Raw genomic sequence first — 13,152 nt, 5'->3', positions numbered from 1 at the left:
AAGATTCCACCATAAAGTTCTGCAATGTAATAGCTGTTCCAGAGAGAGACAGAGCATAAGATTTGTGGGGCAACATAACAGTGGGACCTGAAGGAAACATTCCCAGAAATATCTAGTAAGAATTCAAACCATTAAACATACGTCCACACTGCAGGTAAACCAAGATCAACCTTCGCAAGAAAGCTAAATGCAAGAAATGACCAAATGTTCACAACTTAGGGTAATTGCAACAAAGTATGAAGAAAGACAGTTATCTTAAGGTCATCAGTACCAGAAGAGAAAAATGTTTTATATACAATTATGAGAAACAAAATAAGGAGAAAAAAGGACAGGAAAAAATAAGGAAAAAGAAAAACAAACATGATGCTTGAGACACAGAAATATTGGCTCTTGGAATGATGCTATGTGCACAATTTCCTTTTCCATTTTTTCCCTTTACTTTTTCCAGACATGGCATTATGTGCACATTTACATGATGCAGCAATGTGAAATTCTCCAAATGTTGCTGTCAAGTAAAAATGCATCTTCAGATGCACGGATTCGACTTAACATGAATTCTGTACATCTCCAGAAATGAGTAATCAATTTACAGACGACTCTATCCGAAAGTATTAAGCATAGGACGCAACTGGTCCAATGCTTGAGGCGTTGTGTGATCCTTCTGCATCAATGTTTTCGTCTCCAGAAGTCATTTTCCGTGTCTCTGAAAGCGAAAGTCGCCTTGACTTTCCAGAAACTGGTTCAGCAGGCCCTTCAGAAGACAAAGACAATCCAGTACTCCCTGAAGACGATCCTAACAAGCGGCGAACAACCGGTACATCAGCTGAGGATGATGTAGAAATATTGTATGGTATGATTCCCACAGGATGGTCAAACTTGCAATTTGAACCAAATTTGCAGATACCATAGCGAGAATAAAAGATGCACAAGGGTTCTCCCTGTCAAAAAAAAAAAAACATAAAAGCCACATGAATAAGTGGGATATGGCAGAATAAAGTAGCATCCGTGACATATTAAATAGCCAGCATCCACTTGGGAACGGAAACAAATTAATTCTTGATTACCAGTCATTTATCAAAACAATAAAATGGTACTCACCGGCCGTAATGGAAGGCCCAAATGACTCAACATACAGTTTGGAACTGGAATCAGCCTATCTCTGGGATGATGGAACCTACAGACTGCACCAAACTTACAATCCCCAGTCTTCATGTAGAACTGGCATTCAGGTTGGTCAGGTCTCTCAGGGAACACATTCTCCCCCTGCATTGCATAAAGTCCCATGGCAACAGAGCCAGAACGGTATGAAGGAAATGTCCCTTGTGCTCTTGCACTCGTGTCATTTTGGCGAGAATTCCCATAAAACTGACTGGCTCCCGCTGTTAGCTGCTGGCTCTCTGCGGATGAAACTGAACCAAGCTGGCCCTATAAGGAAGACCATCTTAACATAACAACAAAAAATTCCTAGCAACATACACAGCCTCTCCCTTCATATTCACATGCAAAAGCAATGGATCAATTTTACATAAAGTAATTAACCTGACTCTCTTTTGTAGAGCCCAGAACTGTTATTCACTTGATGCTTGGTTGGATATGTAAGGAACCTTTTAATAGTTTTCCCAGAAAATTTAAAAGGATTTTCGGTAACAGAGCAACTTCAAGTACAGGTATGCCACAATTTTTTTGTTTTAAAATCATATTTGTTCAGATCATAAAAAAGATTCAAAAGGGTTTCCTTTTCATATTTTTGCCAAAAGAGATGTCATAATTTCTGATGAATGCTGGATTAAATGCCTCCACAAGGCAGCTCCCTGTCCAACTTGGATTTTGTAATTTGATACTTTCTGCGTGATTATATAAGCACCAACACATAAGACATTAAGTGATTTCCATTTCAAAAGGAAGTAATCAAACCTAAGTATGTTCCTTTTCTTCAGTTTAAGATTCCAGCTTAACAAGTTATACTCATTAGTTTGGTTAACACTATTAGATTAAAAAATGCTACTTTTCCAGATCTCCATTTATTTATACCTCTGATTCTCCATGGTTTCTTCATGATAAAGATACAAACAGTGTACTATTAGTTGATAGGGAATGGAGATTCTATTTGATCAAGTTTCCAAAAGACAATATAAACTCTGAATAGATCCTTGTGTTTTCTTTTTCATTTTTTGGTTTAAAAAAAGTTACTAGCAAATTTATTTTTAGAGGACCCATGCCTGCAACTTTGGCAGCTTTTTATATATTTGGGCTCATGTTTCTAGAATAAATGGTATAACCTCTGACAGTCAGCTGAAGATAAATCGACAGGGACTAAACTGAAAATGTGTTTGTTAGGTAGCTATTTGCTGAATTAAAGGGAATCCACATAATAGAAATAGTGAGAGATGGCGAGCATGTGTGCAAAGTCTTCAGAAGATTCAAGAATAAACTGCACTTTTTTTTTTACCAACTCTAGCAAACCAGGCGAAAATTATGTCCACAACAAAAATTGGAACCTCCAATGCTGGTACCAGCCTCCTGACCATCCAGCATTCTTACCTATGAAAAGGATTACCTTTCTTCCCACTCCCAACTATGGATTATGCAAGCTTCTATTGAATCTTACTGGCACCATGTGATTTGTTATTTGAATCTTCATTTGTGACACAATTATGAGCTGCATCACAAACTGGCAGCAGACTGAAAGATAAGGAGTCAATTCAGCTGACTAACTGTCCCAACTGACTCGAGGTATAGGGGATTAAAATCAGAAACAGAAGGATCTGTAGACTCATGAACTGACCATTGATAAGATAAATTAGTGCTACCTACCCCCCCCCCCAAAAAAAAAAAAAAGAAGATACAGTGGCAGTTTCCATGAGCAGTTTAAGGAAATACGTGGACTCAAAGAATGATGTGGCTGAAAACTTTCAAGAGCCTGACTTAGTTGCATAAGCTTCACTTAATCAATGGGTATTTCCACCTGAAAATTGAATAAAATGAATCTTGAGGTGGTTTCTGCAGTATAGCAACAGAGTAGCTACAGGAGTGATTTTCAGGGGCTCTAATTAGGACTGTCTTGCTGATGGATGGGAATCATGATTGGCAGAGTCCAGAGGAGAGATCAAATTCAGGTCATTAGATGTTAAAGAGGGTTGATTTACATATGGGCATCGGCTAGTACTGTATGTTGTTCAGTAACAAAGCAGCTAGTCCAAAGCATAAAATAAAAAAAGGACAAAAGCAAACAGAAGTTCTTAACCTTGTTCTAATTGGCTGCTACAGATGATTTGCAAAGGCTTATAAAGAACAAAATTTTCTGGGCCTGTTGCAGTATTAGTCAATAATGCGTTTACGGATACATTTTGCAGGTTTGTATCAGAAAGTAATCAAAGAATTCAATTACCAAAATATTCCTTGATCTGGACCCTTCTTTCTTGGGACTCCTTTCCAATGTTTTCCATTCAAGAATTTGTTTTTTTCCATTCTAGATCCGATTTTTTAGATTAATTAATATATTTCTCGATTCAACAGAAGTTTTTTTAGCTCTCTTTTAATCAGGTCGTGCTACAAAAGATTTTTTTATTTTATTTTATGCAAGTTTCATTTATTTTAGGTTATTGATTATTCTCTCTATTTCAAAGGAAAAACTTAAAAAACCCAAACCTCACAACACTTAGTTTCCACTCATCAACAACCCACTCTTACCCATACACAGTAGGACACCTAACCTGTCTTGCATCACTCTTCCTAAAATGAACTGATATGCAGCTTCTTAAGCACTACAAGTAATGTAGTCCTAGATAGGTAGGAGACCTACTAGGAGCCAAACAACAGAATCAAATAACAAAAGGGGCTGCTGGTTCAAATGGACAGCCCTAGGATTTAGGTCAATTCCTAGGGTTAGGGTTGGATATTGGGAAAGGGGTTTATAGCGTATTAATGGGCAAGTCTAGGGGTCAATATGGTATAAAAATAATAGGATTTGGGAAGGTTTCAAAATTTTGCAGTAAAGGACAGAATTGTGTTGCAGGTTTTGGGTTTTAATGGAGTGAAGGAATGGAGGGGATAACGTGGAGACTAAGGGCTAGGGTTAAGGTCGAATGTGGGGATTGGTGTGGGGAATATAAGCTGGAAGTAGGGTTCGAAAGTGATGGCTAAAACTGGAGTTATGGGGGAGTCCTAGTGGAGGTAGGAGTGCAGGTTTAATGGAGAATTAGGGTTTGATGGATGGAGGGGACTATGGATTAGGGAAGATGAAGGATTATAGAAGAAGGCTTAAAATAAGAAAACTGGTTCAAATTCACTATATTGCAGGACAATGGCAGCAGCTTGATGATTTGAAAGAGCCTCCCGATCTTCACAATGCAAGGAGTCGCAGGAGTCCACCTACCCTTTACCACCTTGAGATCCACAAGGATATACACTCACAAAGAGTAGCAGCAAAGGCAGCAAGCATAAAGCTAATTTTTATTAATCAAATTCGTATTCCATACATGGCCCCTTTAGAACATTATATAAAAGACTCAAAATTAGACTTAGACACTAAAAAGGAATGGCCTAACCCAATCCTTAACCTATTAGCTAACTTAAACTGACTAGGAAACTGAAATAGACTAAGCACTTAAAAACAACTTAAACTACTTAAAATAAAGAAGATTCCCAACTAGCCAATAGGATATAAGAACTTCTTAACTGATAGGATCACTTCACTTAAATTAGACCAATTGAACCAATTGGATGCAATCAATTTAAACCGGTTCAATTAAAAACACAAAATAAAACTAAGTATTGGGCTAATCCCGTATGCAACCTATGTACCCCTAGTTTAGGCTCATTAAAGTGGCCTAATACATAGAAAACCCTTGGGAACAAAGGCCCAACATGTATATAAACCAACCCTAGGCCTATTTCTTTAGAAATAGGCCAATATCTATGATGAACCTGCATCAACTCTCCCCAACTTGAAAAATTCGTCCTCGAATTTTGCAGTGATGAGGGAGAATCAACATGTGATTAGCAGCTTTGACCATCCCCAAACAAAATTCCGATGAGGCAGGAACATTAGGGATAAAGTCTTCAATGCGTGGAGCTTTCTCTTCGAAGAACCATGGTGGCATAACAAACTCTATGTGTTCTTTCTTTGGATCAGCAACAACTGTCAATATTTCGTCCATAGAGCCTTCAGTGTTAGCAACCTTCTCATCTAATGCATGAGACACAAGCTCCACCTCTTCAAGAGCAGCATCTTGAAGGTCATTGTTTTCCTTTGGAATGCACTCAATCAACTTTTCATCTTCTACTGTTTCAGCTTTGTCTACTTTGTTCTCTTCAATGTATACCTCTTCAGTAGAATCTTCTACAATTGTGTTTTAGACCTCCACATTAATTTGATGGTCGAGCTTCTCAACCATGATCTCAACTACTGGTGCAGCTTGGTATACTTGAATTTCTTTAGCTATAGGTTCTTGAATCTCTTCAACACAAACTGCGTTAGTAGAATCTTCTATTGGTACATCCGCCATTGGTGAAGCTTCATACACAATTGATGCCACTTGTGTTTGAGTGGACACGTTCGGCAGTCCTTGTGGTTGTACAGTCGATGTAGTCATCTTTGGTTGTAACCCTTTTAGAGTAAACAAATGGTATAGATGCTGTCAATCAGGTAGGACACACGAGTTGTTTTCAGGTTCAATCTAACCTTGTCGCTCGTCCAACCAATTGCAACCTACTACAATAAAGCACCTTGGAGATGGTACCGGCTTACACCAAGCACCATCATGGTATGAAAAACACCCAAATTCAACACAGACTTTACCTGTAGGCTTGATGCAAATTTCTCCTAATTGGGACAACATATCCACCACCGATTGTGAAATAATATTATTACGTCTCCTCTCATCAACAACTAAGATGGCTATGCTCCCATTGGGTAGACGAACTTGGGTCTTGAAAACGAAGGGAGGTGGGTCTTTCAAGGCTTGGTTGGAGCTTCCCTCCGCCATGGCTTTGATACCAATTAATGTAGTCCTAGATAGGTAGGAAACCTACTAGGAGCCAAACAACAGGATCAAATAACAAAAGGGGCTGCTGGTTCAAATGGACAGCCCTAGGATTTAAGTCAATTCCTAGGGTTAAGGTTGGATATTGGGAAAGGGGTTTATAGGGTATTAATGGGCAGGTCTAGGGGATCAATATGGTATAAAAATAATAGGATTTGGGAAGGTTTTAAAATTCTGCAGTTCTGGACAGAATTGTGTTGCAGGTTTTGGGTTTTAATGGAGTGAAGGAATGGAGGGGATAACGTGGAGACTAAGGGCTAGGGTTAAGGTTGAATGTGGGGATTGGTGTGGGAAATATAAGCTGGAAGTAGGGTTCGAAAGTGATGGCTAAAACTGGAGTTATGGGGGAGTCCTAGTGGAGGTAGGAGTGCAGGTTTAATGGAGAATTAGGGTTTGATGGATGGAGGGGACTGTGGATTAGGTCTAAGGGAAGATGAAGGATTATAGAAGAAGGTTTAAAATAAGAAAATTAGTTCAAACTCACTGTATTGCAGGACAATGGCAGTAGCTTGATGATTTGAAAGAGCCTCCCGATCTTCACAATGCAAGGAGTCGTAGGAGTCCACCTACCCTTTACCACCTTGAGATCCACAAGGATATACACTCACAAAGAGCAGCAGCAATGGCAGCAAGCATAAAGCTAATTTTTATTAATCAAATTCGTATTCCATACATGGCCCCTTTAGAACCTTATATAAAAGACTCAAAATTAGACTTAGACACTAAAAAGGAATGGCCTAACCCAATCTTTAACCTATTAACTAACTTAAATTGACTAGGAAACTGAAATAGACTAAGCACTTAAAAACAACTTAAACTACTTAAAATAAAAAAGATTCCCTACTAGCCAATAGGATATAAGAACCTCTTAGCCAATAGGATCACTTCATTTAAATTAGACCAATTGAACCAATTGGATGCAACCAATTTAAACCGGTTCAATTAAAAACACAAAATAAAACTAAGTATTGGGCTAATCCCGTATGCAACCTATGTACCCCTAATTTAGGCTCATTAAAGTGGCCTAATACATAGAAAACCCTTGGGAACAAAGGCCCAACATGTATATAAATCAACCCTAGGCCTATTTCTAAAGAAATAAGCCAATATCTATGATGAACCTGCATCAGCAAGTCTGTAATTCCTAATTTGTCCAAGTTGATTCACTATCCTTCCATCCAACTACTGCAGATCCTTGTAGTAACGTTGCCAATCTAATCAAAGGATCCACGTGATAGAAGGTTAGGAGCTACTTACGCAGGCAAATAATATCAGAAAAGATGAGATAATTAGAAGCAGATAGAATGAGAAAGGAAAGAACTCAAGGGTCAAAGTCCAAATCCTTTTTGTGATGACCTTTTTTCTTCTCTCAAGGAATTTTCTTAGATACTTGCAAAGTAAGAGTCTTCTGTAATAAATTACCCAGACAAGTGCTTCACCACTTAGCACCTAGGTTCCAACTGCATATCAATATATAGCATCACTTTAATAACAGGGGTATACCTAATAGCAAGAGGGGGGGGTAGGAGAAATCATGGAATCATATGACAGAAAAGAGCAAACTAGAATAGAAAAGGACCAGCAAGAAGGCCTAAGATCTTCAGAATCCCAGTTGTTCTTCTATTAACACTTCTCAAAATCCCATCAAATTTATATCACCATCATTGAACCAATAAGTGACAACATCCAGAGGAAGTAAAAGAGACGATAGAAAATATCAATGATAATATGTTACTATCTCAGTGCTCTAAAGAGATCAACGCATTTTCATAAGGCAAAAGATAAGGCAAAGTAGCAGTAACCTATAGAGATCAATGCACGATTTTCATGAGGCAAAAGATAAGAAAGATAAGGAAATACTTACAGTATAAGCATTCCAGCTTGGAACTGGTACGACCCCCTGAGGTAGAATCAATTGAGCATAACTAGAAGGACCTTGCCACCGAGGGCTTGGAATAAAAGAGGTCCTGGACAGGGGCCAATTTGTCATTCCTCCTGGATAAGACTGCTGACCAGGAGTTGTAGGGGAATGTACAGGAGGATAACCCGGAGAACCACGTAATGAAACCATTGCGCTAGAAGGTTGAGGATGGTGGAATTTACAAGTGCTTCCAAACTTACAATGTCCCGTTCTTAAATAATAAGCACACTCCTTCTCATTCTGCAAGGAATAAAATGAAATTCAGGAAATGTGTTCTCATCCTTAACTCAGCTCAGCCTTATCCCAACTAAATGGGATCGGCAAATGTGTTCTCATCCTACCAGAAAAAATTAAACATGGATGAAAAAGAAAAGAAAAGAAATGAAAGGACCCAACAGAAGAGAACATTGACCACAATTACAAAGAAACTGACGACAGCTGAATGTAACCAGGTAAACATCACAGTAATTTATAAATGGAAGATGAACAGTAAGAACAGACCGGGCGGAGTGGATAACCCAACATATTTAATGGAACTCTTCCAGAAATCCCAGCCTTGTCTCTAGGATGATGAAACTTGCATGTGGCTCCAAATTTGCACGTTCCCGTCTTCAAGTAATACTGGTACACATTTCAAAGTAAGACGTTACTCTTCAAACCATTGACTAGTTATCAATGGCCACAAGCCAAGAACCTCCCAACCAAAATGATGCAAAGTGTAAGTTTAATGGTGATTCTAAATTTTGAAAATCTAATATTAAATTGGTGTTTAAGAATATATGCTTTCTTTGATGCTGAGAAAGTGATCCTAGTAGCCAAACCTTCATATTTTCAAAAGCTAGGAATATGGATCAGCTTGTTTGTTATTTTATAAAAGCATATTTCTGCTGTGTATATGCTAATGTAATATATTGAAAATAATTTCTGAAAAAAGAGGGTTAATATTACACCTTATAGACCTCATCTCTTTGATGAAAAATAGAGGTATAGAAAATTTTATTTTTTTTTAAATCTTTCACTCCACTATTATACAGAAAATAAGACACATCTCAAAATTTTCTAAGTCAGTTTCCATAATGAGAGAGAGAGAGAGTTTTGTAAGATATAATTCCCACTAAATGGATAACTTTACATGACTGACAGAGTGTATTGAGCTATCACTAACAAATTGTTGCACTGACAATATTTGCAATTTTTTACATAAAAAAACAGATGCTTAATTCATAAAAAGGTTAGAAAAGATTCTCCAACCTCACAACCTGAAGGCTTTAATTAAACATTCAAAATACTTGGCTCAAGTTTATCTTGACAAGTATTCAACATATCTAACAATAAGAAACTACCATACCCACGAATGATGGTTACCTGGCATTCAAGTTGCCCTATTCTTTCGGGGTAACCTCCTTTAATCCTTGCAGTTGCAACAGCCTGAAATTTAATAGGACAAAACCAAACTCATAAATTTTAATATAACTCTATAAGCTAATTAAATATTCTATATGATATGTACAAAATTGCACAAACATATAACTGTTTTAAAAATAAATGGGTGCAACATGATTGCTATGTTTGCTCCACATTTTTCATTGTGCAGGGGCCATGCAGTCGGTGGTCTCCATAATTTCGTCAATTATCTTCGATGCTATCCAAAGAAGAGTATACCAACCACCGGAGAAACTAAAGAACAACTGACAAACTGAATGGCTTTCTAGTTTTGAATTAAATTCTAAAAGACCAAATAGGAGGAGGGGGGGGGGGGGGAGGGGGAAGGGGGAGAATCCTTATCGTCTACGGTTCCCTGACCGGTGCAGTTCCCTAGTGCCTCTCACAAGAGGGGGTGGGACCCACCCGGAGCACCTGACCGAACACTCTGCCTGAGTGGGGTCCACCCTCCTCCTATGAGAGGCACTAGGGAACCGCACCGGTCAGGGAACCACATACGATAAAAATTTGAAGGGGGGAGAAGGTGTCAAGGAACAAAAGTCAACTTATAAATAATGTCAATACTAACATATTAGTTTCACAGGGCTTATGATTTGCTTAATTGTGCAATATATCTTCAAACACCAACCTTTTATGTAAATGCTCTGTGATCAGAAATGACACTAGCTGTAAAAGTACAACATAATCTTACTGGCATGTTAACTTCCAATTGATTGGGTTAAAACCACAAGGCATGAGATGGGTGAAACAGGCTGCAGTGTTTACCAGCTTCCTATTAGGAGGATGATTAAATCGACATGTCATTCCAAATCTACATAGGCCGGTTCTGAGGTAATAAGCACAGTCTGGCTCCCCCGGACGCTCAGGAAACTGACCAGATTCCATAGTTTCATTCTGTCTTAAATTCATTTGCCACATTGCATCTGTGAAGGCCAAAAAACCGAGTTTAAAAAATAATAATCAGAAAGAAAATTAAGCAATTATGCAAGTCACATTCAGCACAACATTTTCACTTGTGTAGAGGCAAAAGACCAAACATGCAAGGGGAAACAACATCAAGAGATTTCACCGGCTGCTATAGTCTGAAAGTTAGCAACATGCTTCTCATTTTCCATTACTTCTGTTTCAGTTTCCCATTTGGGTCTGTAAGTTGGCTAGAAACTATAGTAAAAGAGCATTAATCAATTAAGAGATAGACTCAACTCTAGCAGGCACCAACATAATCAAAATACAGATAGCATTTATCTGAGGGGCATCAATCTGGGCTAAAAAAAAATACTCTCTTTGGGTTTAACTGACTGATGTTTTGGTCTTCAAACTGATTAAGAACCGGAACCAGACTATCCCAGTGGTAATTGATACTGGTTCCAAGATGTGGAACCGATCAGTTAATTGGGAAGGTTTTTTTGTCCCGGCCCGAAAAAGGTGGAACTGATTAGGCTTCCCAATTAACCAAAACCATCCTAATTGACACCCCAAAGTTATCCTTAGCAAACATAACTTCTCAGCATGGCTGACAATCAAGCATATTCTATCAGAGGATATTAGTTCAACAAGAGAGCAGAAAGACAAATACATTCCGTATTGATAAGATGTCTAAGATGTCACTAATTATGCAGTATACACTGAACTTTAGAAACCCAACCAAAATAAATTCCAAATCCCACTGGTCACATAGAGTGTGCACCACCTACGTGCTAAATCCGTTTCTTCGGATAACTAGTACCCATTAATAAATGTTTCAACAAAAAGGAAAGTGAAATTATTGTGGGACCAAAAACAAAACATAAATGAGCAAAGAAGTTAAGGGGAAGAACATTCCTGGAAGAACAAAAAAAGGACATACCCAATGCACGAGGCTCCCACCACTACAGGGTTGGGGAGGGTCATAATGTACACAGCCCTACCCTTACTTTCGCAGAGAGGCTGTTTCCAGACTCGAACCCGTGACCACTTGGTCACAATGGAGCAACCTTACCGTTGCACCAAGGCCCACCCTCTTAAGAACATTCTAGGAAACGGATGCCCAATTAATGCATACAGAACTGAAACAACCCTTTACCTCAGTTCCTATTTGGAGACATTTATTAAAATTTAGAACTTTCTCTAAGACAATAAATATAAAAGGAAAGAGAAATAGTATAGAACAAAGCGAACTGTATGCGCACAGAGGAAAGAACTCCAATTCATCAAAAAGTTTTTAAACAGGGAAACAAGAATCACTCTTTAAAATGATTTTTTAAGATATTATCTCATCAACAACGTCAAAGCAGACAAAGTAAAACACAAAAAGCAACTCGATAGATGGATAATGTTTTGTCTAGAAATTCTCAGAATACGAATTGCAGTATATTTGCGGAACGATCACGTAAAGTGACAACAAACCCGATGTAATATACAAGTGAACAAATTCAGTTCAACCATGATCTCCAATTTCCAACTGGAAACCCAAAAAAAAACTACAAAATTCACCTCCATTATTGTCAGAGGAAAACAAGAAATTCTCCAATAATTTCATATGTAACCTCCCCCAAATAAAAAAATAATTTTAAAAAATTAAAAACAGGGAGCACCTCACTCACGGCACCGACTGAAGCTCATTCCTTGATCAAAATCCCGCGAATAAAAAGCAAGAAAATTTCCAATAATTTCATAATTAATAAACCCAAAAAATAATGTCAAAAACTAAAAAAACAAGGAAACCCATCAATCACGGCACAAAATGAAGCTCATTCCTCGATCAAAATCCCACAAAACAAAACCTTCCAATCTTCCCCATCAATGCAAGCCAAACCCTAACAACAACTAGCAGACACAGGAAAGAAATTGACAAAAATTAGACAAAACCCACAAACCCCAGAACAAACTCTTTCACCTTCATCTAACGACGGCGAAATCATGGATTCCTCCGTACCAACCCCTCTTGGTATCTGAACTCCAGCATCGTAAGCCATCGAACCACAACCATCACCAAACCAAAACAGGAATTCCCCACCGGAATTCCCTTCCTCTGCCTAATTCCTAGTGTCGGCGTCGATCAAGCTAGAGCGAGAGAGAGAGGACAACCGATCTCTCCTCTCCACAAACGAGGAGAGGAATAAAAACCAGGACATCCACCAGACAACCAGTCATTTAAGTTGCCTTTTTTTTCTTCTTTTTTTTAACCCGCGAAGGGAGGCGAAACCGGAAACCGGAAACAGGGAAACTGCTATTTGGGTTCTGAGGGTGGTATCTCTATTATATTATATTATATTATTGCCCTTTTGTTTAAATATTAATTTTTTTTTATGGGTCTATTTAATACTATTTTATTTTCGCGGCAACACGAGGATTCCGTTCGCGGGAGAGAAGGGTCCGTTTGAACCGGGGCTGGGTTTTACACGCGCCGGAAGGTCACGCTCTAAGAGAGAGAGAGAGTGTGTGTGTACTATCGTCAGCGTGCTGACGGTTGGAGGAGGACTGAAGAGTGTGGGTGTGTGAGACCCAGAAATTTTTTAATTTTTAAGGGTCTTTTTTGGAAAATAAAGAACGGACTAAAAGAAAACACGTGGATGTTTATGATATGTTAAATCAGCCAGATTCCTCGTGCTCTCCCCATCTTTTGGTTCGTTTTTTCTTTGTTCTTTTTAGTTGGGATTAAATAATTAAGGCATCAGCTAAGATGTCATCTGCTAAACCATTAGAAAACTGGACTCATCTTTTTCGCCACGTCGTATGATAGAAAAAAACTGTTAAATCTAAGTC

At 38.4% G+C, this 13,152-nt stretch overlaps 1 protein-coding gene across 3 annotated transcripts; it reads right to left on the bottom strand.

The window, feature by feature from the left end:
- Positions 1–367: 367 nt before the first annotated feature.
- LOC122658254 (zinc finger CCCH domain-containing protein ZFN-like) lies at positions 368–12,534 on the bottom strand. Of its 3 annotated transcripts, none has more exons than XM_043853173.1 (7): positions 12,284–12,534; positions 10,174–10,331; positions 9,331–9,393; positions 8,467–8,586; positions 7,909–8,205; positions 1,099–1,419; positions 368–938 (listed from the first exon to the last, which is right to left on the bottom strand). In XM_043853173.1, exons 1-7 carry the CDS (start codon positions 12,360–12,362, stop codon positions 612–614), a joined length of 1,365 nt encoding a protein of 454 aa, XP_043709108.1. In that variant the 5' UTR covers positions 12,363–12,534; the 3' UTR covers positions 368–611. The 3 variants fall into 3 exon arrangements, with proteins under 3 accessions (XP_043709108.1, XP_043709107.1, XP_043709106.1); XM_043853172.1 differs by having other exon boundaries at positions 1,099–1,425; positions 9,331–9,389; positions 10,170–10,331; positions 12,284–12,533; XM_043853171.1 differs by having other exon boundaries at positions 1,099–1,425; positions 12,284–12,533.
- Between the last annotated feature and the right edge of the window lie 618 nt (positions 12,535–13,152).

The sequence above is a fragment of the Telopea speciosissima genome, chromosome 4, assembly GCF_018873765.1.
Source record: "Telopea speciosissima isolate NSW1024214 ecotype Mountain lineage chromosome 4, Tspe_v1, whole genome shotgun sequence".
NCBI lineage: Eukaryota > Viridiplantae > Streptophyta > Magnoliopsida > Proteales > Proteaceae > Telopea > Telopea speciosissima.
This window is presented reverse-complemented; position numbering and strand designations above follow the sequence as displayed.

Excerpts from the sequence above, each read along its gene's own strand:
- LOC122658254 (XM_043853172.1), bottom strand. The coding sequence starts at position 12,362 with ATGGCTTACGATGCTGGAGTTCAGATACCAAGAGGGGTTGGTACGGAG. Across the intron at positions 10,332-12,283 it reads TTCGCCGTCGTTAGATGAAG|ATGCAATGTGGCAAATGAAT; the intron begins GTGAAAGAGTTT and ends TGGCCTTCACAG. Across the intron at positions 1,426-7,908 it reads CAAGCTGGAATGCTTATACT|GGCCAGCTTGGTTCAGTTTC; the intron begins GTAAGTATTTCC and ends TCTTCCTTATAG.